Source organism: Pezoporus wallicus, unplaced genomic scaffold (assembly GCF_028554395.1).
Source record: "Pezoporus wallicus isolate ANWC-B61680 ecotype Strahan unplaced genomic scaffold, APGP_CSIRO_Pwel_v1 scaffold_2617, whole genome shotgun sequence".
Lineage (NCBI taxonomy): Eukaryota > Metazoa > Chordata > Aves > Psittaciformes > Psittacidae > Pezoporus > Pezoporus wallicus.
In genome coordinates this window covers 1,678,213-1,700,447 of record NW_026637592.1, presented here as the reverse complement: position 1 = coordinate 1,700,447, position 22,235 = coordinate 1,678,213, and the positions used below count along the sequence as shown (strand labels likewise).

General features: G+C 43.0%; 1 protein-coding gene across 4 annotated transcripts in view; it reads right to left on the bottom strand.

Moving 5' to 3' along the window:
* Nucleotides 1-63: 63 nt before the first annotated feature.
* The window catches only part of USH2A (usherin), a 372,328-nt gene continuing 350,156 nt past the window's right edge, over nucleotides 64-22,235 (bottom strand). Inside the window, exons 65-73 of one of the 4 annotated variants that reach the window (XM_057406464.1) lie at nucleotides 13,221-13,430; nucleotides 11,218-11,456; nucleotides 10,438-10,655; nucleotides 8,376-8,552; nucleotides 6,919-7,002; nucleotides 5,042-5,286; nucleotides 3,568-3,639; nucleotides 3,046-3,279; nucleotides 64-1,059 (exon numbers count right to left, since the gene is read on the bottom strand). In XM_057406464.1, coding sequence (XP_057262447.1) covers nucleotides 970-1,059; nucleotides 3,046-3,279; nucleotides 3,568-3,639; nucleotides 5,042-5,286; nucleotides 6,919-7,002; nucleotides 8,376-8,552; nucleotides 10,438-10,655; nucleotides 11,218-11,456; nucleotides 13,221-13,430 — 1,569 coding nt within the window. In that variant the 3' untranslated portion in view covers nucleotides 64-969. Of the gene's footprint in view, nucleotides 1,060-3,045; nucleotides 3,986-5,041; nucleotides 5,287-6,918; nucleotides 7,003-8,375; nucleotides 8,553-10,437; nucleotides 10,656-11,217; nucleotides 11,457-13,220; nucleotides 13,431-22,235 lie in introns of those variants that run through there. The other 3 variants (XR_008971850.1, XM_057406465.1, XM_057406466.1) reach the window with 3 other exon arrangements.

Genomic DNA, 22,235 nt, shown 5'->3' with positions numbered 1-22,235 from the left:
CTTGTGCTTTCTGAAAACGTCGTATCAGATGATGGGTTTTTCTGATTGTGACTGAGAGGATGCATAAAAATACACATGGTGAAATACACAGAACTGGCAGTCTCTTGGGGGCTTCTTTTCACGTTCACTGGAAAAAGGACAGAGATGAATATGGGAGTAGGTTTATTGTCATGGTATAATAACTCTCAATTACAAGTGCCTTGACATGCTATTTCCTATCAGTCTTGCACTGGCTGCTTGCTGTTTGCTTCTGGTTTACTGGGGGTGGTGAACAAATTTTATTGCATGTAAATAAGTAATACGTAAGCAAAAGGGAAGGCTGTGATAGCAAGTGTTGAATAGAGGGTGGGTTAGGAGGATTTCCATCTCTGGCAAAAGCATGCTTAGATTTAAGCATGAATGAGTGGCTTTTTTTAACTTTTAGCTGAGAGGCTGGGGAAGGGCAAGGGAGAGAACATAAAAGCAACTCCATACGAATTCCTTTATTTGCTGTTTATTCACCTGTGCATGAACACAATTTTGTGGTACAGCTTTGTCAGGCCAGGAAGAGCCATGGCTATCCTGCCATGAAGGCCCCTTTTGGGTTTTGGAATGGTAAAAGACTTCCTTATACCAATCATGGTACCCCCACAGCCTTCCTCAACTGTGAAAGTTGGGTGAGAGACAAAGGTAAGAGCCTCATGTTCGCAGCCTTCTACCACTGTGTGACTTAGGGATGTTGAAGCTGTTCTTTTACATGTATGAGGTGTCTGTGCTAACACACAGTTTTTACTATACATTTAAAAACATGGTGGAAATAAAAAGACCAACTTACCCCACTTCTCACACCCTCTCAACAAATAGTTCTACTTATTCCCATAGTGGGCACAGGGTGGGGAAACAGCAGTCCTATCCCCTCCCCGAAGGCCATGCAGGCTGCTTTTGGCAAGTTACCCACTTTCCATTTTCTAAAGAAGGTGGCTGTGTTCTTCAGAGGTGGGTGTCGGTGAATGTGGTGTGCTCCTTGGTGACTGTGCTGAAGCCTTTGATGACATTGACAAGATCTTCTTCATCTACATACTGTTAGGAGGGAGAAAAGAAGAGGTATGTAAGCCAAACTAAAGGAGATTCCTTCATTTCTTTCTTCTCATCCCCTAAAAAACGCTTCTGAAAGTCAGATAAATAAGTGCATTTCTACCTTTCAATGTTTTGCCATTCCTCCTGGCATGAGGTAAGAACCTACAGCATTCAGGCACCTGAATCCAAACCAGCTAGGTTTTTCATAGTAAGCAGTAAGTTAAAAAATCAATTACTGCATGGATCAGATGATAAATGGTAAATAGTGTTTGTTGTAGTGTGATGGGAACTTGCAGATATGTATTTTTCTTTTCATCTTTCCATTTGATGTCTTGTATAACAGCCACATCTCCTGTGATTTAGGTAAGATTTTGTTCTTCAAGCTTCTAAAGGAGGGCCTGAGCTTCTTCCAACTGCACTCATGCTAATGCTTTGAGCCAGGGAAAGAGTTGGAAGCAAAAAGTTGGAAGAAACTGTTTCCATAGCATAAAGAGATGGTTGCCAGCAGTGTTACTGCAGATACGTGTCCTAGGCCACTTCAGCCATTCAATATATTCATTTGCAAGGTGGGCAAAGGGGTGAACAAAACTTGCTGACAGTCCTAAGCTACTGAATGTCTTAAAGGGGAGAAGTGAGTGAAAGCATTGCAGCATGTGTATTTGCAGACTAAACCAAATCATGGTGTTAGCACAAGATAAGCAGGTAGAGCAAGAGTTTCTCAGCATCAGGAAGCTGTTCCTTTGGCTATGGAGCTCCTATAGAGCTACACCCTGGATGGGCTGTTAATTCCAAGGAATTAGATCATGAGGATGTGACTGGTAGCTCAGAAAATGACTCTAGGCTGAGTCATACCACTGAATAAGGCAGTCCATGAGATGCAGAGTGCAGCTGAAGGTTAATCTGTACTCAGGGGTTTACCTAGAGCTAAGTATTGCTATATTCTTACTTAAGCCTTATCAGCTTCCTTGGTACCACCACCCCTGTACTGTGGCATGCCTGGATATTCCAGCCCTTCTAGCTCCTTGGTGTACTGTAGGTAAAAGACCAGGGAAGCTCACTGGATTTTGTGCAGACTGTGCAGTTCACTCTGTATTTTTGACAAGATCCACTTGATCACTGCTTACTCCTTGTAACTTTTTACTACCTCACATGTCCCTCTTTTAGGAGCCTTAAGCAGCTCTTTCTGGGAACAAATGTGTCTGGCCCTGAGCTCCTTCCCACACCTTTGCTCAGGGAAAGGTGGAAGCCAAGGAGGATAGAAGTTAAAAAGCCTTTTTTTCTTGCTGACAAAGAGGAAGGGAGGTTGCTGCTGTCCTTGAGAATCATAACTCATAGTATCTGTGTGTTCAGGTCCATGCTAGTGACACTGGCCAATCCTGTCCTCTCCTATATTAAAGGACAGATACTCTGCCACTCAACCTCCTCCTAGTCCCCTATAGGCAGAGTCTTAAGTCGTTTGTCATGAATGCCAAAAGATCTTAGCATTCACACAGTGTCTGCATTGTGACGGAGCAGAGGACAAAGCAGGTCTTGTCAGCAATTGAGTCCAAGGTCATAGCTCAAGGAACCTAGAACTAGAAGCTTCTGCTGCTGGCACAGGAAGCGCCTGCTTTTGGCACAGGATGTGTGGAGGATGCTAAGGCATCCCTCCTCACACATATGCATTTACTGAAATGCAGGGAGAGAAAAGCCTGTGAGTTAACCAAATAGGAATTCTTCAAGGTGCATATCCCTGGTAGCCATGATGTTACCAATTCAGTGGAAACAGTAGACAGATGCATGTGGCCCCCTCACATCATTTAAGAGCACCTGTGGCTCCAGAAGAGAACAGTGAGGCAGGAAGCATTTTGGGGATGTAATGTCTGACCATGTCCTTCTGGCTGTATCTCCAGCAGCTTTTGATATTTAGACATTTTCAGGATTCCAGTGAAACAGGCACATCACTATGCACAACAGCACCACAGAGGAAACAGGAGTCCTTTTCCTTACCAAGCCCCGACTGGTAGTGTGATGATTGTGAATAATGGCATCCCAAGGTGGATCTTCAGCAAAAGACTTCTTGTCATAGAGGCTGAGTAGCTGGCTGACACTACGGTGCAGGGAGGCTTGGGAATAGGTGCGATTGAGCTGGCTCTGGCTTCGTCTCCTTGCCCCTGATGCAATGTGGATGCTGTGGTTGCTGGGAGAACCACCAGCTCCTGGAATTTTTGTATCAGCCAGTCCCTAGGAGGAAAATACAAGCTGATATATCAAAAACAATACAGCACGGTCTCAAACACTTCATCTGAACAGAACGAAGGCAAGAGTAGAAGAGAACAGAGAGCCCCATGCTTCAAAAAACATGCACAGTTAGAAGACACAGCAAGGTATGTTAGCAGACTTCTTCCTTTCAGGCATCGTGACTAGTTTCACCCACCAGGAGACACATGCAGTGTCAGATGCCTTTGTGCATGCTCTTTATGTCATCCAGGACATCACACACCTTGCAGCTCTGCAAGCTAATGACTCTACCTCAAAGTGCATTGTGTAACTCTTGAGAGTGACACTGCTTGATGAATCAGATGTGTTGGCAATGGTCTCAAACTGAGATTAAACAGAGGAAGGAAAAGCATTAGGGCAGGGCAAGGTGCTGTGCAGGTGCACTCTGTTCTTTACAGAGGGTGTGAAGTAGCTGCAGCTTTGTGAAGGGGAGCAAGGTAGCAGGATGGGGAGGAATACGGGAACTGGCAAAGATGAGGCACTATGTAATGTTCACTGGGGCATCAAGAGCCGCATGGACAGCCAGCACTGCTTGCTGCATGCCACTGACAGAACAGAACTCAAGTCATTTTGCCACTTAACAGGAACTCTATCCTAACTTCTCAGATTAAATCCTCCAATTGATGTACTGTAGAATCTATTAAGTCCATTCTATTAAGTCCATGAGCTTCTGGAAAAAAAAAAAAAAAAAGGAAGAGGCAGAAACATGGAAAGTAATTGTGCAGGCATACCAACAGCAAAAGCATTTTGAAGTCAAGGGGAACAACACAGCGTGACAGACAGTAGAGGAAAAGGAATCAAAACCATGAGACCAAACAACAAGTTTCTTAAGCTCTTAGCCTTTGCCAGGACAAGGGGCACACTGGAAATTCCATTGTTTCCAAGAGCTCCGTCATTGAGGCACGGATGCAGCTTCTTGTCACTGAGACAAAAAGGAACAGAATGTGTGAAGAATGCAGGAGTCACTACCCTGCTTGATGGCGCTCACAGAAGAGAGAAGCTGAGAAGTGACAAGAAAAATCATCTCACAGGCTGTGCCTGGGAAGAAGCAATGGAAATAGAAAGCAGTGCTGCTCCCACTCTGAGCCTTGTAACAATTGCCATATTCCTGTTTGGTAGGATAGCACTGCTACTCTGCTACATGGTGGAACATGTTCTTTATCCCCTTTTTTACTGAACTATAACTTGTCTTAATAAAAATGATACAAATCCTTCCTCTTTATTACAGTCCTCCTCCCACCTCTCTGGTGGACTCACACATTTAGAGAGGGTCCTTAGCACATTTCATGGGTATCTGACAAAGACTGTCAGATTGATGCTGGTTAGTTGGGGATACATGAAAGGTTCCACTGAAAACCACATTTATCACCTACCTCCTCACAGTATGCCAAGGCTTTTTGAGCTCTATTGCAGATGTCAGCTAACATAAGGTGGCATCGCTGGCTTTGCATCTCTGTGACTCCAGATCCAAAGTTTGTCTTAGGCATCAGAAGCATTTCAGGATCTGCAGACCAGGCACCATAAGGCTTCTTTTTTGACCTGTAGGTTGGCTTTCTATGCACGCATAGGTACACACATTTCCTACACTGAGCAGCTTTCACTTGGTAACCAAGAGTGCGACAAAGCAGGGGAAGGAGGAAGAAATGCTCTGTGTGTGTTTTTTGGGGATGGCGGATGAAAGTATATCACAATACTGTATACTCAACATTGCATTTACCAAACGTACCGGGTGGTTTTCACCTGATGAATACACACTCATTGGTGATGTTCTTTTCTGGAGTGGAACTAAGGGAGGCCTGTCTCGTGCATGGGGCTGCTTGTGGACTTTCCTTTGAAGAATTAAGGAGAGGAGAATAGCCAAGAGGATCAAACCTAGAACTACCATCAGCACTGCAAACCACAGCTCGTTGTAGAACTTCGCACGTTTGGACTCGGTTTTGTCCTTCTCTCCAGGTGTTGTCAAGATCAGGCCTGTAAAAAGAAAGAGGGATTAGGGGAGAAAGAGAATGTTATTTCAGAAAGCATTTAACAATATGCTATCCCTTTCCTTGCTAATAAATTAGGCAGAAGTTTAAGTGATTTTGTCGTCACGTGCTTTCTTGCACTTATATTCAAGGTGGCATAATGGTTCAATATGCTAGCGGCCTATAATAAAAAGCTGACTACCCTCAAGAGACCCTACTTAAAGTTCTGGTATTGCTGCTTAGGCTGGAAATCACCACTGCATCAGCAACTCTGGAGAAAGGAGGTGGTGAGGGTGAATTGTGAGGGGAAAAAAAGGGCTCTCCAAGTAACCTTGAAGAGTGGAAACAGATTTGGTGATTTCAGAGTGGTACAGACAAGAGGACATTCTCTCCAGCACTGTGTAGTGGAAGGCCTTTCAAAAAGAGAGAGGGAGGAGGACTTAACTGAAATGAGTAATGAATTAATACAAACAACCTGAAACACTTTATTCCTCCTTCCCCCACCTGTTAGAGAAAAAATAGCCCCTTTGTTGGCTTTGCTCACATACAAGCATAAGAAATCTCAGTGACAGGATTTCCTGGTTGTCTGTAATCCCACATGTGTATCCAGACTCTTTGCTAAGAGATTTCCATCACCGTCGCTTGCAAAGCCTCCTCCGCAGGTTGCCTGTGGTGCTAATTGAGTTTGTGGTAGACTCTGGGTACAAGCAGCAATAAAAACCAAAGGAATATGATGGATGTAGAGCAATGGGCAACATTTTATAATGCCTTTACAGCAGCTTGCTGAAATTCTGTAGGAGGATGGAGTGAGAACATGAAAGGTATATGAGGGAAATGCAGTGTAAAGAATAATTGCAAAGACAAGACCCATCTATTTGAAGAAGCTGAAGATGATGAAACTCAAAAGATAAATTAATTAAAACCAGTATGTCAGTTAGTTAGAAATGGTTAGAGCTTAGCTTTGCTTCCCAGAAAACTAAGGAGTTAAAAAACCTGAAACTTTTTACCATTAGGTGTCAACTACTCAATGGACAACAAATGACTGACATGTCACCACACCATATTCCCTTGTTTCCACGAAACAGGCAAAGGCCTCATGGGCAGACGGTAAAGAGCAAGTGTTATAAACTGGGTCCTGACAATATAACTGGTTAGGAGAACACATCTCAGATGAAATTCCAGAGCCTGGAGGTTGGTCATATGAAAGAAGCAGGCAAGATGCTTCTTGATGGGGCAGGTGGGATGCAGGGAGGAGAGAGAATATGTATTTTCCTTGTCAAACTGAGGAAGAAAGTTGGAGGACAAGATTAGAATGCAAGATAAACTTAATTGGGAAATAAAACCTGTAAGAAAGCAGATTCTATTCAGCACTTCATTTTGAAGATATATATTGATGTAAAAATAGCAGGAAAATATTACATATGTGGAGTGAGGATCTGAAGCTGTTCATGATGTAAAGGAACAGAAATACATCCATGGCAAAAAAAGCACATTACCTACATCACTCATAATGTAAGGCACTAAGGAATCCCCTGATCCTGTGATGAGGTGCCATCCTGCCTGGCATGCCCTACATACTGACTTTGTACCACAAAGACATACAATGAATAGGTGGGGGATGATTTCTTCACATATTTACCAGCTCCATCTCCTGCACTGTACTTGATGACTGGTGTCATGGCGCTCCCTTCATCAGTGATGCAGGTCACTTGGAACAACAAGGCTGAACAAAAAGGTCAGAAAATGAGGATCAGGCCTGATCAGGGTCTCATCATCCCTTGTATGTGTGTATTGAACTTCTAAACTATGAACCATGGCAAACCATAGGGAGTAACCACTATGACGTTGTTCCTCTTCCACCATCCAAACCTCCCTCTTCCAATGACATGCAACTGGTAACTTTCAATTCATTCATTGTTTTGCCCTAAATCCCTCATACTCCATTCATGGCTGATTGATAGAACATTTTATGTTAAGAACCTTTGAGTAAAAAATAAGTATTAGCATCATTGCAGCAATTGGGAAGGTAAAAAATACATTTCAAAATCCTTTGACATACAAAAAACCCAATGCTTTAAGACAGAAAACATTTCCTATTTGTTTTTCCTCTGTTGACAATTTCCTTGTATCTTAAAGAAAGACTGCAAATGCCCAGAGACAAACTGCATTTCAAAACATGCCTGATTCCAAAAGCTACTGACTTAATTTTATTCAAATGGAAATTCAGGCTTCAGTCTTTTCTGAAGCTGAAGATTTCCATGCATTTTCCAGAGTGTGGTCCTGAAGGGTGGAATTCCAACACATCTCCAGGATTTGGACAAGCTTGACCCTCGCAATGAGCCAGAGCAGTGTCACACAGTTACAGAATCACAGAATCATTAGGGTTGGAAGGGACCTCTGGAGATTATCCAATCCAACACCCTGTCAAGAGGGCAGGTCACACAGAAACATGTCCATGGTGGGTTTGGGATGCCTCCAGAGAGGCAGACTCCACAAACCCCCTGGGCAGCCTGTCCTAGGGCTCCACCACTCTCAATGTAAAGCTCTTCCTCATGCTGAGGTGCAACTTCTTCGTTTTAGTTTATGGCCATTGCTCCTCATCCTGTTGCTGGGCATCACTGAAAAGAGTCTGGCACCATCCTCCTGGCACCTGCCTTTGAGATACTGATCTGCATTGATGAGATCCCTTCTCAGTCTGTTGTTCTCTAGACTAAACAGGCCCAGCTCCCACAATCTCTCCTAAGAGAGATGCTCCAGACCCCTGAGCATCTCTGTGACCTTTGCTGGACTCTCTGCAGCAGCTCCTTGTCTCTCTTGTACTGAGGAACCCAGCACTGGACATAGTGCTCCAGATGTGGTCTCACCAGGGTCAAGTAGAGGGGGAGGTACAATATTTAAGAGGAAGCTTAGCTCCAAGGCTTTTTGTTTCAAGCGTCTGCTTAGATGCACTTCAGAGTGTGTGTAGAACACTCCTGTGCTCTTAAGCTTGGGATGGCTTATGGAAGGTTTTTCTTTAAGTTAAGTTCAGCATACAATACTATTAATTCAGCTCAATGGCCTTTCACAGGGAGGAAGCTGCAGGAAATTGAACCTGACTTTTGTCAGACGTCCTTGGTAAATACAGCTCCGTGTCAAAGCCACTGTAGATGCGCTGCCCGCTCTCAACCAAAGCGTACTCCTTCAGGCGGCCATTCAATACGAAAGTGCGGCTCCAGTCTATGTGGATGGTGGATAAATTGCTGACAATAGAGAATGGAGCCATGTACCGAGGTGCTGCAAAGGAAGGAAAAAAGTTCATTTCTAGCCAACAGGCACGACTGAGTTAGCACAGAGGAGATGCTGCATGATACAAGCTCTCTGTCGCTCCCTCTCTCTCAAGTACACATGTATGAGTAGAAAAGATACAAGGAGAAAAGAGAAAGCTGCTGTAGCATGCCAGACTCTCCACTGAGAAAGCAGAAATATATTCTTAAATTAAAGACTTAGAACTTCCTTTTCATTTGTGCATGTGGTACAGACACCAAAACTGAATACATTAAATTCTAGCTAAAGGTGTGGGATAGGGAGACACAGGAGGTTTTGTGAGCTCAGCTGCAGTATGCAGGGCTGTGGGAACTGAACTGTTAAGGAAAGGATGCTGGAGAAGACTCTTCATCAGGGACTGTAGTGATAGGACAAGGGGTGATGGGTTCAAACTGAAATAGGTGAAGTTCAGGTTAGATACAAGGAAGTTCTTTACTATGAGAGAGGTAAGGTGATGGATCAGGCTGCCCAAAGAAGTGGTAGATACTCCATCCCTGGCACCTTGAATGGGGCTTGGAGCATCCTGGTCTAGTGGAAGGTGTCCCTGCCCATGGCAGGGGGTTGGAACTGCATGAGCTTTAAGGTCCCTTCCAACCCAAACCATTCTGTGACTCTTTTTGTAAGCTCCAAAAAATTACCCATGGTAGTCTTTAACACATGTACATACATGAAACCATGGGGTTCCAGAAAAACAAGGGCAGATGGCAGGCAGAGAGTATAGAAACCCAGAACTCACTACAGGGAGGAAGAGTTCATCAGAGTTGGACTCAACAGCTTGTTAACAAAAGGCTTCATTTACATTTGCCGTGGTCCTTTCTTGTGGCTTTGTGCCCAGTATGTGCTGGATTGCTCATAAGAAAGCTGCACTTTGCTGCTAACTGCCCACTGTCACTAAAGAAAGCCTTCCAGGCATGAGGAAGTAGACATTCAGAGTGACTCAGGAGGCCTGGTGTGAAGAGGTCAGCAAGGCAAGAAAAGCAAAATTGAAAGGAGGGCTGTGGACCCAGTGGGTAGGGGTTTAAAAATGGCTTTCAAACCCTTTATGTCTCAGCAGTTCCTTATGAATTTGCTCCATTTAAAAGTCCATTGACATGCAGTTTAATAAAACACAGTTTTAGAGATAAGGACTTTTTTTTCTTTCTGTGGTGATATTAAAGAAAATCTGGGGCTGCCTCAACTGAAATTTTCAGCTATCAATGTAGCAGATATTACTACAGATTCAGTTCTAATGGCAAAATCTATTCTGCCTCTAGGCACAGGTCCTGCATGTTTAATTTCCATGCAAACCACCACATGGTCTTAAAGTACTGCCTGTTGTGGTCATATAGATGATAGCAATGAATTCTTAGTTCAGTGTCAACAAGGATCCAAAAATTCAGATGACATCCAAGGAGCCCTGGCAGAAGCGTAGCATGAATTAGGACAGGAAGATTGTTCCTAAGAAGAATCACCAAGTCTTTTTCATCTCCCCTTTTCCCAGGGATTATTTATGGTAGTGTATCTACCACCATGTTATCACCCTTCTGGTAATACTTGAACGTTTTTTTTTGTTCTGCAGCTTTTCTGCCCATTTTCAGTAAAAGAAAAGGATTCCAGTCTCCCGAGATAGAGGACGTGACATCAGATGATGAGTAAAGAAGTGTTTTTGAAGGAATGAGCAATCAAGCTCAGAGCAGAATTTCAACGAATATGCAGCAGAGGCACAGTGCCCAGGGACACAGAAGAACAGGTTTCTGGGACATCATCTTTCAGAGGAGCGGAGGAGTTAGGGTCAGGAGTCAGGCTGTATTTTGGTGCTATGCAGCCCCATGCATCAGAAGCGGGCACTTCTCAGTGAACCATTTTTCATACTCACGCTCCTTTTCTGTAGTGAAACCAATCCATTCTGAGGCGCTGCTGCCAACAGAGTTGTAAGACACGACTCGCAGGTTGTAAGTTGTGTAAGGCTCCAGGTTGGACACGTTGGCACTCTGTCCTTTCCCTGTATACTTCACCTCAGTTGGGCCAGGACTGCAAGCCTTCACTGCTGGCTGTAGGTTCAAGGGACAAGCCATATACACATGGAGCTCATAGCTGTGAAGAAAGTTGAGATTTTGATTAACGAAGAGCCTAAATAAATGACAACCAATAATACATTTCATCCATTAGGATGATGCCAACTATTCTATGATTCTATGATTCTGTGTCTGGCTACTGGAGAAGAGATTCTAGTTTTTCTCTTGGAGATTTTGGCCCCAGCTGTAAGATATCTCTGAGCAATCATGGTTGTAAGCAAGTCATATGCACACTGAAAACCTGATGGCAGTTGCCTTGCTGCTCACTTCAGCAAATCAGTGCCTAAGTCACTACAGGATGCAGATGCCTCTTTGCTGCCAGTTTTTCTCACAACATTTTGGCTCTGCAACTGCAGACTATTACCTCCGCTCACAACAGCTCATCCTCTTCACCTTCATCCTCACCCAATATCCTGCTCAGGACAATAGCAAACACCTCCTAGACAGTATTCAGGCCACAGGCAATACCACCGCCAACACGGAGAAGGAGGAGCATGGCTACATGGCAATTCCAGCTCAGATTGTTTTGCCACCACCTCTAGCTGATGTGCTAAGCTTGGCTGGGTGGGTTTGTCTCCTACCTGGTGACAATGCCATTGGGTGACTGAGGTGCACTCCACTGGAAAGAGGCATTCCTGGAGGACACGGTGCGGATCTGTGGTGGAGGCTGTTCTGAGGGTGGAGCCGGCTGTGTTGTGATTTGGGCCATGGGCCCTTTGCTGCAACAATTGAAACACGTGCAGGCCTCCACACCAATGGAGTAGGTGGTAAAAGGCTTTAACCCATGTATTGTTTGCTGGGTGGCAGTCCCTTCTGACAGCTGTAAAATGAAGAGGGGACTTGTCACTCTTCAAGCACCACAAGTACTAAATAAAGAGTTATGGAGGTGAATTAACTCCAGAAGAAGATGGGCACGAGGTTCTGCATGTCCTTTAAGTCTGACATTAATGCAGCTGTTGTGTACTGGGAACTCTGCATTCATTTTTCTCCCGTTATGAAGTTAAAGGGCACTGTTCTAAGGGAAAGACCATGCCATCAGCGGCCTCACAGATTTCTTGAGTTGAGCTGTGATGACTGTATGTCAGCTTTCAAATATCATTCACAGGAACAGAGAAACAGAAACTTTAAGGAGAAAATTTGGGATATGTGGTATTGAAGCAAAAAAGAACTTAATGTATAAAACAGCTCCGTGATAAATGTGCTAGCAAATACTCGTCCATATCTCACGAGCTTCCTCAGCATCAGTACAGGATTGGGCAGAGTGACATGAATGTGCCCAGTGCATCAATTTACTCACAGACAAGAGAATGTGCTTTCTGATAGGTACATCTAAGTTGAGGGCCAAAATAATGCTACTGTGCATTCAAATGTCCATGGTGCTGGGCAAGCCTGTTTGTTAGGAAACTCTCCTACACCCAACAAGGGAGACCTGGCACTTCTGGCAAAGGAAATGGTGCCCTCACTCTGAAACTGCTCACAAGAGCTGCCACTTCACATCACTGCTGGGATCATTTGCAAGTATAGTTCCTTAAGCCAAAGAAATAAAAGGATGTAGAAAACACCAGTGAGGGGCAACATCTGCTCCCATTTGGCAGCATGGGATTTAGCAGAGTGCAGCAAAAAATAGGAAGGAAAGAGTCAAGCAAGCAAAGGGAAGCACTCTGGCACAAAGCCAGAGCCAAGCCAGCAGCATGGCAGCTTGGAAGGGATGGAAATGGAGGCACCAACCAGGTGAACTGGCTGAATCAGACACAGCCAATTGCATTGGGTGGAATGAATGCATAACGTTCAATTGGTAGGCAGCTTAAGCTCACAGACAGCACTGATCACATGGTAAGGAGTCCCTAGCACTTCCAAGCTGAGCTGGGTGGGATAAGGGAAACAATTCTATACAAATGTTTGCCTACTTTTACAAAACAGTGTTATGTAAAAAAAGTATTCAAGTAAGTATTTTGAACTGATTTGGTGGTAACTGTTCCGGGCACCTTCCACAGTCCTAACCTTTCCCCACATCTCCCTATTTTATAATTCTAATGAAGCCCTGCAGGTTTCCTAAGCTAAGACTGTGATTTCTGGACACCTAATAGTGTCTAGGCTGAGACACCAAACATAGAAAAAGTTGCTTGGCTACTTGCACTATTCTTCAGTGCTTTACTATGAAATACTTCTCAACAAGAACAATTTTAAGGGAAGCTCATGTACAGCACTTTCTTCTCAACTTCAAATCCAAAGCACACAATCATTTTCTAATCCTGCAGTTACCACCTGCACCATTTAGACTGGTGGGACCTGTCTTGGAAGTATTTCCTTTGGACAGTACCCCTGAAAAATAATTCTGATTTCCATCACACTGTCACAGCACATTACCATGTCAGAAGCATTTAATGGTGAGGTTAGTTCCTTGAGAAGCAAGTTTAGATTAATGAAAGCACTGGTGGTACTTTAGCCAGACAAGAGCATTGCAGAGCATTAATGAGAGGAAGACAGACTGTAATCAACAGCAGCAGCTTTTGAGGACAAAATTGTCAAAGCTAGAAAATACAAGCTCAGATGGAAGAAGAGAAGCGGCGTTAACAATACTCACCACCACATCAGTCCCTCTGGTATTATTAGAAAACAGCCTATAGATACTGACAACCCCATTTGGCTTGAGAGGGGGCCTGATGTTCACCACAGCCACTGTGGATGCCACTGTGTCAAAGACGGGAGCTCCCAGACCCTCTGGAGGTGCAGGGCCCGTGCGGCAGCGGGACCAGCCGCTGGGTGTCCGTCCTGCTGAGTTCACTGCCCAGACCTTTGGGACACACAACCAGAGACACTGTTAAGCACTTAAGCCTACAAAACATCCATGGTTAGTCAAGGATGCTGCCAATGATGAAAAAGACACAGCGCAATGACTCCTATACAGAACGTCCCTTGACTGCCACCCAGCACCAGTGTTGACCCAGTGACTCTCTAACAGAAGAGCAGAACATTTGCCACTGCTACGTTTAGGGAAAAGAAGCAGATTTCATGTCTCAGACAGTGTGCGCTCATGTGTCTTCATACCTGATCTCCATGTTGCCACCATGCGTACAGGACTCCTTGAGAAGCTGTGATCGACAGCACAAGTGTTTTCAAAGAAGGACATCTGAACAAAAATACTGATATCCAGTCCTGCCTATTTCTCCCTTCTAAACACTTTCTTCATGTATGCAAGCAACCCTAGTGAATTCAGCCTGACATTGTGTGACACTTAAGTTATCTCCACCTCGACTGAGTCACACAAGCCAAACTCCGGTTACTCTTTAAAACTGGAAAGTTTTACAGGAACATCCCTCTCTTACAATCATTAAAGTATCAGTCACCTGGCAACATTTTCAGTAACCTGCAATATAAATAAAGCCCACTGAAATGTATACTTAAATCAGCACCTCTGATTTACTTTTACAACATTTGCTTATTGCATGAGCACAAAGGCAACAGCTTCAGTTCCAAGAGTTCAAAATTGAGCAGCTTGAATAAGGCCTGATTAAACCCTGTATGTCTGTATGAACTATGCCTACTGATTTTGTCAGCTACCCAAAACCAGAGTGATCTGCAGACTACATAACACTCAGCACTTATTAAACACACTCTCCAACAAATCTGCATGAAAATTAAATTTTGCTTTCATCAAGGAGTGAGTAAACATATGGAAGGATGTATAATCTTATTTATCAAAAAGCATTTGTATAATTAAACACGAATATCATAAAAGGTTGCCTTAGGTCGCTATTTGCATGAGTAAGTAATTTGTAGGATGTCAGGTACAATGGACAGAATAGATGGATGCATGAGTATATAGGGTTAAATTAGGCTCAATATTAGCCAACCACATAGTGATCAATCAGAATGATAGATCTAAATGGCAATACAAGAGGACTGTCTGAGTGATTTTTAGTATAAGTATTCCTTAGTAAGCTTTCATGTTGAGCAGAACTAACTACAGTAAAACACATTCTTATGTGATTTACTCTGGGCAGAGGTCTTGGGACTATGCCTTAACAAAAAACAGGAGGTTTAGAAATAAAAGAACTTCAAAACTGTCCATGGAGTCCTTCCAACTTGCAGTGTAAAGTTCCAAGACCACAGGAAGCTTCACAGGGAGCCTGGGGAAGCAAAAAGGCCAAAAAGCACCACAGTGCCTTTTAATACTGTGGTTCTGCCAATTACAAACCCAAAGTTCCTGCCTGATTCCAGCAGCACCATCCAGTGAAACACTACTTAAATATAGATGATGCCCTGCGAGGGCAAAAGATTTTAATTTTCAGTGAAATCAGTAATATATCTACCTTGTGAACTTTTCATAAAGACAAACTCTGTTCATTTTACTGCAGCAGGTCAAACCTTCTACCTCAGTTCAGTTGCAGCTGCTACAAAGATATACCCACAGCCATTCATTTCAAGGGGCATATTTCTTTGTGGAAAGAATAAGCTACATATGGAAGCAGCTCTGGCATTGACTCAGCACTGACCTGAGCTCCAATGCTCCAGTTAGTTATATCTAGACCTTAATGAGCATGGAGTGTAACAGTGTTGGACCTGAGCTGCAAGTAAGATGTCCACAGCAAAACCGAAGGCAATGGCTTACAACAAAGGCTTCTGGTGTAGCACGGGAATTCGGCCTCAGAATGGGGCCCCCTAAGAAATTTGGAGGGGAGAGAGATGCAACTCACTCAGGAAGCAGATGCCTCACTGGGGGTTGGATGGAGATATCCAACCGTTCCCCCATGAATTCCTCTCCTATCACCAGTGCTTATACTTTATCTTACAGAAAATAAGCCTTATTTCAGCAAACAAGGGCTCTGTCTTTCAAAACACTGTATTTGAACACAGGAAAAGGGGATGCTTATCCTCCTCCATAAGTGATTAAATGACTCCTCCAGGAGGCAGGTAATGTAGGTTCAATCACACGTTCCAGTGGAGGTAGTCAAGCCTGCCACCCTCCAGAGTGGGAATGCCCAAGTGGGCATGGAATGACTCATTCTTGTACTTGGGGTGCTCCTGGTGCTCCCTCTGGGGCTGTTCCACATGAACACAAGGAAATCAATGTTGACTGGGAAGAGTACAAGAAGCGGGAGCAGACGTGGTTTCCCAGCCCTGCCCTTCCTTAGGGATGTAGGGGTGAGCTGAGGCTGTGGCCCTTCCCCAGGCGCCACCTGCCTATCTCTCCTGAAAAAAGACCAAGGTCATGGCTGCATGTGTGTGGGCTTGACAGAAAGGCAAATTCTGAGCATCTAAACTCTGTATTTACGTTGGCCTAAGCTGGATTACCTCAACTCCTTCTGCTTCTGCTCAACCATCTGTAAAAGAATGTATGGGTATAAAAATACTTCCCTTTGAGAACTGCCATCTAAGTAAATCCTGGTCAGTGTTTGGAGACAGAGCAGTAAATGGCCCAGAACTGACTGCAAATGGAAATACTGATGTTTAGCCCTTTCTTTGCATGAAGAAATAGGAGAGCATGGCAACAGAAGCCACAGTGAGGAGTAACTGTTAAAATCAGAGGTTTAGTTATGGTCCCTCAAAAAATCACCACAAAATGGTCACAGATGAATGCTATTGCCTGGTTAACTGAAATGTCACATTTGGGCTTTTGTAAAAAGCTTTTTGGGTTCACAGAAATGCCTTCTAAATTGTGGTACAATCATCACCAAAACCAATATCTAACTGCAGTCATATGGAAATGTAAACAGCTTCATAGGCAGCTTGTACCTCCTGCTTGTAAGGTAAGAAGAAAAGAGCACACACAAGAAGCAATCACACATCTCAGGGATGGATTGAATGGCAAAACGCAGTCCAAAGAAAGCCAACAAAAGTTTCTTATAACTTGACTTTCTGAATATACTGCCTCCAAAAGCATTAATTCTGACATCATGGTGCATGGCTTAAGCACCCTGCCTAAAGATGTGCTGCTGTTAATGGCTGCACTGTCCCAAGCAAGCCAGAAGAGGGTCCTGAAATCAGCTATATCAGTTATTATTTAAATGCTTTATTGATCTGCTGGCCCCAGGCCCAGGATGCACTCTGAAGTGGAGCCAGAGAGGATGGGAGGGTAACTTCTCCATATATTCAGAGGACTGAAGAATCCAAGTTACAGGCAACTAGGCCTGGAGGTTTTTCCATCACAAATGAGCTTTCACAGATCTCTGCTCCTGGAACAAACCAGGAATCTGCTCCTGGAAAATCAGCCATCTCTCAAAATGAGCACAGGATAACCTCAAGGTTCAGTGGCGCAGGAAGAGGGGGAAAAACTTATGAGGAGTAAGAAAGGGAGTGCTGAGAAGATGGCCACAGCCTCATCACAGGAAGCCCAGCCTGGTCCAGCTTAGTAAAGCTGACCAAAAACTCCTCCCACAAGGGGAAACAAAAGCACAACAGCCCGCAGGCATGGATTAAAACATATTATGGTATTGTACACGCTGCTGTCAGGAAGAAGCCTATTACATGACTTACTCCATCCCTGAGCCACACAGGTTCATATGCTTAACGCTCTTGAAACCCAGATTCTCACTGACGAAGTTATGTTTTAACTAAAAAAGACATTTTCTTTTATCAAATTGAGATAGTATGTGAAGGTATTTATTTCATGCAAGAGGTACTAATGGGAACTGAGGGAAACAGCTAAGTATAGGATTCCACAGCTCCTTCAACACTGCAGCAGAGGAAAGCCACCAGGAGAAGAAAAATGATGGTGGGCACTATGGCCTTGCCATGATGAAAAAGGGCTGATGAAGCTGCCAAAATAAAGGCAAGGCAGAAGGGTGGACTGTCTTATTCATCAATCAATACCTACCTTTGGCTTTGAGCACTGCTAAGAGCTGTAGGGCAGTTAAGTACTGCCATAGGTTTTGGGGAACCTCAAGGTCAGAGCAAAGCCTTTCACGTAAGTCCTTACTCCTGTGTGTAGGAGTCATGTATTGACTTTGGTCTCTGACCTTAGGGCACCCATGGGCTGCGCACACCTATGTCAGTGCTGGTCTTTGCTAGAAGGATGCTTGGCACACTACTTGGCACATGTCAGGAGAGACAAACAGTAGCAGAGGAAACTGTACCACTCTCTTCTTTTTAGTTATTTCATGGAGGATGCAAAGACCTAGCATTACTTTGAGACTTTGCTTTGGATTTCTTGACTCAGATTTGTTCAGTTTCTAACCCTACATGCAGTTTTAACAGTTCAATTCTTTTCCAGGATAGCAAGACATTTTAGGGGTATATAAGATATGACATGGGTAAGTTAAGAAATGCAGAACCCAACTCTCAGATGTGATCAACCAGCAGTCTGCAAGAAAATTGAAGAGACCACAACCTTGGCTGGTTAAAATTAGAAGAAACCAGAGCAGTTCCCTCTTGCCATCAGTTGAAGCACCCTTCACAAGTTTTCCTTCTCATCAGAAATGACTGGCCTGCAGCACAAGTAATTTGGAGTTATTTATGCAACATCAGCACAGCTCAGAGCACAAAGCTTGTCCACTGAAACCTAGCATTCAGTATTAGGATAATGTATTCACATCAGTGTCAGGCAGGTATTAGCAAAGTAGAAAGTTTCAGAAGTGGTTGCAGTCTATGGGGGACAGAGCAAAAAGGCAAAGGGAAGAAAGTATCATGTCTACTCACGGCCACAGGTACAAAAAGGTAGTAAACAAATGTGTGCTTTCTGATTGCCTGTCCTCAGATTCATACTTTTCCCTCCTCAACATTATTAGCATCCTTAGGGAGGACATAAACCTATAAGAGGATAGATTTTAGGTCCAGGCTTGTCGCACTGAGATAATTTGAGCATCTTAACATTGCTATTCATCTCCACTGATCAAATGCTCATAATAAAACTACTAAACCCATTCTGGGAAAGTGAAATACAATAGGCAAACACTTTGGGGCTTAAGCAAAATGTGCAAATTCTAAAGGAAGCTCATTTCATATAACATAGTATAACATCAGTAATTAATAAAAGATGTAAACAGGTTTAACTCTAAATGTACAAAATTAAATAATTTGTTCCTATGGGTATATGAGATAGTTACCAAGTTCCCATGAGAGAGATAAGCAGATATTAAAAGGTATTTCCAATACCTATAATGGCTAAGGGCAGCAGCTAATTCAATAGATTCGATCAGAATCACCACTTCTTTCTCTTCTTCTGATTTATTACTCTGGCTGTAGTTAGTCATCACTCATTTCAGTTTTCTTTTCAGCAGTCAGAAATTATGCCTCATAAATAAAAAGATACAATCAGGGAAATCATATCAAGTCATCCACAGCCCTGGAGAGTATTTTCCCCTGGTATACACACTAATGTCTTTTTAAAGGATAGCTTGCCATGGTTTTGAATATGTCAGAAACACAATGTATCAAGAAGGGCCTTGTAAGAGTGGCGCTGCAGCAGTCTCACAAGTAATTTTGGAAGCCAACAAATCCATTCATATTGAGTTAGATGAACAAAAAAATCAAGTTTTCTTCTTTGATATTTGTTTAATGTTGGGTGTTTGCAACATTTATGCACCTGAATTTAGGATGGTATTCACAACAGAAGTATAGTGCCTGAAGTGGGGCTTAATGAACAAAATCACATGGTTTCAAAGGCCCTTCTCCCTACTGTGTATCCTCTACTAGGAAAAACGAAGAATCTCCTTCTGCAAAAGGGTATTTAGAGTGGGTATTGTCATTATATCAGAGAAACAATGTGGTTCTGTCTGCTTTACTTTTCAGAATCTGAGGTCAAGCTCAGCAGCCTAATGCAGGTGTAGTATGGGAATCTCCCTTTACTTGGAAGCAGGGAGCTTACAAATCTTGCAGGAGAAAACATTCTTCCAAAAAAGATGAAGAGGGGATAACAAGCAGGGAGTGCAAAAAAGAACTACATTTTATTTTATGTCACTAGTTTGTAGTGCATTTTTCTGTCAGGGCCACAAGAAGAAACGGTGAATTGAAATGATGAAAAGGAGCCAGATATGAGGGATCTTACAAACGGGTGACTAGCTATAACTGGTCAGTCAGAAAACCAGTTTCTCTCTGTTTTAAGTTGCAGAAGTCACTGGGCTGTTTGTCAGTACCTAAGAAGCACAAACTGGAGCTCACCAGTGATTTCACAGACAGGCTGATAAACCAAGTGTCATTCTTGTCATCTCTGAAAAGTGACCAAGAGTGCTGGCATATTCTGCGCTCCATGTAGTTGATCCTTCCTTAATTTTCATGACTTTGCACCTATTTTCTCTCTCCAAAGCCAGAATATGACTAATTTTCTCCTTGAGAGTCCAATATAGAAGACTTAAAACATATTTTTCCTGGTATATTTTGGGATATTTCCTAGACCCTTCACTTGGCTGCAGTAACTGGTGTGTGAGAAGCATGCTTTACAAGCAAGAGGGATGCTGTGCCTCCCACAGCGGCTGTCTTGATGCACCAGATAGTCCTCCCAGAGAATAAACCCTTGCAGGAAGCCATAAAACTTTCTGAAAAGGGACAATCCTACTTTTTTTCTTTCTTTTACATATTCTGTGCCTGCCAAATGGAAATAAGGATGTGTCCTAGACCAGGAAGACATTAAGCCATTAACCTAAAGAAGCTACCTAAAGTACGCCATTAAGCACAATTGTGGGGGAGTGACACTGCACTTGGCTGGAAATCACACTGTACTCTGAGTCCTCTGCTTTGCCGAACAGCACTAACTGCCACAAGCTGCTGTTCAAAGGTGCCTTTCCTTAGCTGAAAAAACAGGTCTGTCTCTATAGGTTGCTATACCATCCTCAATAATTCCTGAGGAGGGCCTACACTGTTTCAAATATATTCCAGAAATCAGAAGATTACACTCACAAACACATGAATTATAAAGTCAGGGTTTTTTTTTCAGGAAATCATGCAATTGCATCTGTTCAATACAGCTGAGGATCTCAGGCAGCATTCCAGCAAATACCCAAAAGGCCAGATGCTCTAGAAAATGCAAATATCTAAATCTATGAAAAGACAAAGATCTAAGTAATTATCTCTGAGTATGGGACAGTAAGCACCTTAAAAACCCACTGAAACCTAGCAGCTGCTGGTTTAAGAGTCTGGCCCTTAAAGAATAAAAGTGCTTCCTTGAAGAATGCTGACCTCAGTATTTAGGGGGCATAGTTCCTTTGACCAGCATGAGCTTCCAAAGTCACTTCATTATTTCCAAAAGTGCAACTTTTGCATCTCATCTTACAAGCCCCAAATATTCAGCTGAAGTTTCCAGAAAAAAAAAAAAAAGAAACCCTCAAAACACCTAAACTCCAAAATCCTGTCTTCAGATCCACAGATCAGGGTTCATTGAACTAAATCTCAGTATCTCCAAAAACGTTGGAGAGAGTCCCATCACAGCACTGGGATTTCATCTGCATTCTGCTGGAGGAAATTCAGTTGCATTTAAAGTTTTATGTCCTGCAAACAAGCCTCAGACACAGAGACAGCAGAATCAATATCCAGTGTAAGTGAAATATAAATCTGGGTTTCATCAGCATAATAGCAAAAGCCAAGCCCTATACTTACAAATAACTTGTCTCACAGGCAATATAAATTGTCAACAATGGAGTGGTTCACAATAGATCCCAGAGGGCTGCTGCAAGTGACATAAGAAGACAAGCACATGCCTGCAAAAACCTCTCATGGTGAAATAAATAGCCACCAGGAAAAAACAAACCAAACCAAAAAAAAACCCAAATTATTTAGGGTGCCCATCAACAACTCAGCCCAGATATGGAATAGAACCAAGATTAAAAGTGGTCTTGAATACAGCATGATAAACCACAGGAATCTAGTCAAAATCTAGTTACAAACTTTTGCTCCAGAAAGTCTCTGTGGTATTAGCTCCCAAAAACCACAGCTTCTGACTGAGATAACTGGAAGTTGGTTAGAATATCACCCAGCCAATATACAATCTCACAGCCTACAACTTCAAACTTGGGATGCTTTTCTTTATTTAAGAAAGATTCTTAACTAATAAGAAGACCTTAGGTCTGCTGAAATGCTTGCTATCTCCTCAATCCTATCTGCGCTTGTATTCACATTCTTCATAGATCATGTCTAAAGTAGCAAGATCTGGTCTAACGATAGTTGGGGTGTAAGGAAACTACAGTAAATGGAGACCAGACTTCACACTGGTGTGGCCAACAGATGGGCCCTACAGAGGCATTATAGAAAGCTGGGAGAAAGAACTTGAAATCTTAATATTTGTACATAGTACTGTATGATATAAAAGTGGTGATAAAACACGTAACTTTGACATAAGAAGCAATTGCAGGCAAAAGAATGGCAGAACTGATCTCCTTGGTTTACATTAGCCTCATAAGAAAAACAACAGTAAAAATACCAGTGTGCATGAGAAGTAATACCAACCACCAACAGCAAACTCACTTTTGAACCACTCACAAAAACTGCTTGTCATCCTAACATCTGATTGAAAGAGAAAACAACTCCAGTCCCTCTTGATGTAAACTTCTTTAGATAATAAATTAAAAATGAATTCATATTAGATTGGGGGAGGATGGAAAAAGAAAGACAAACTAATGAAATGAAGCTGCCTTTGAAGAACCAGAATTTCACACTACTCACATAAAGC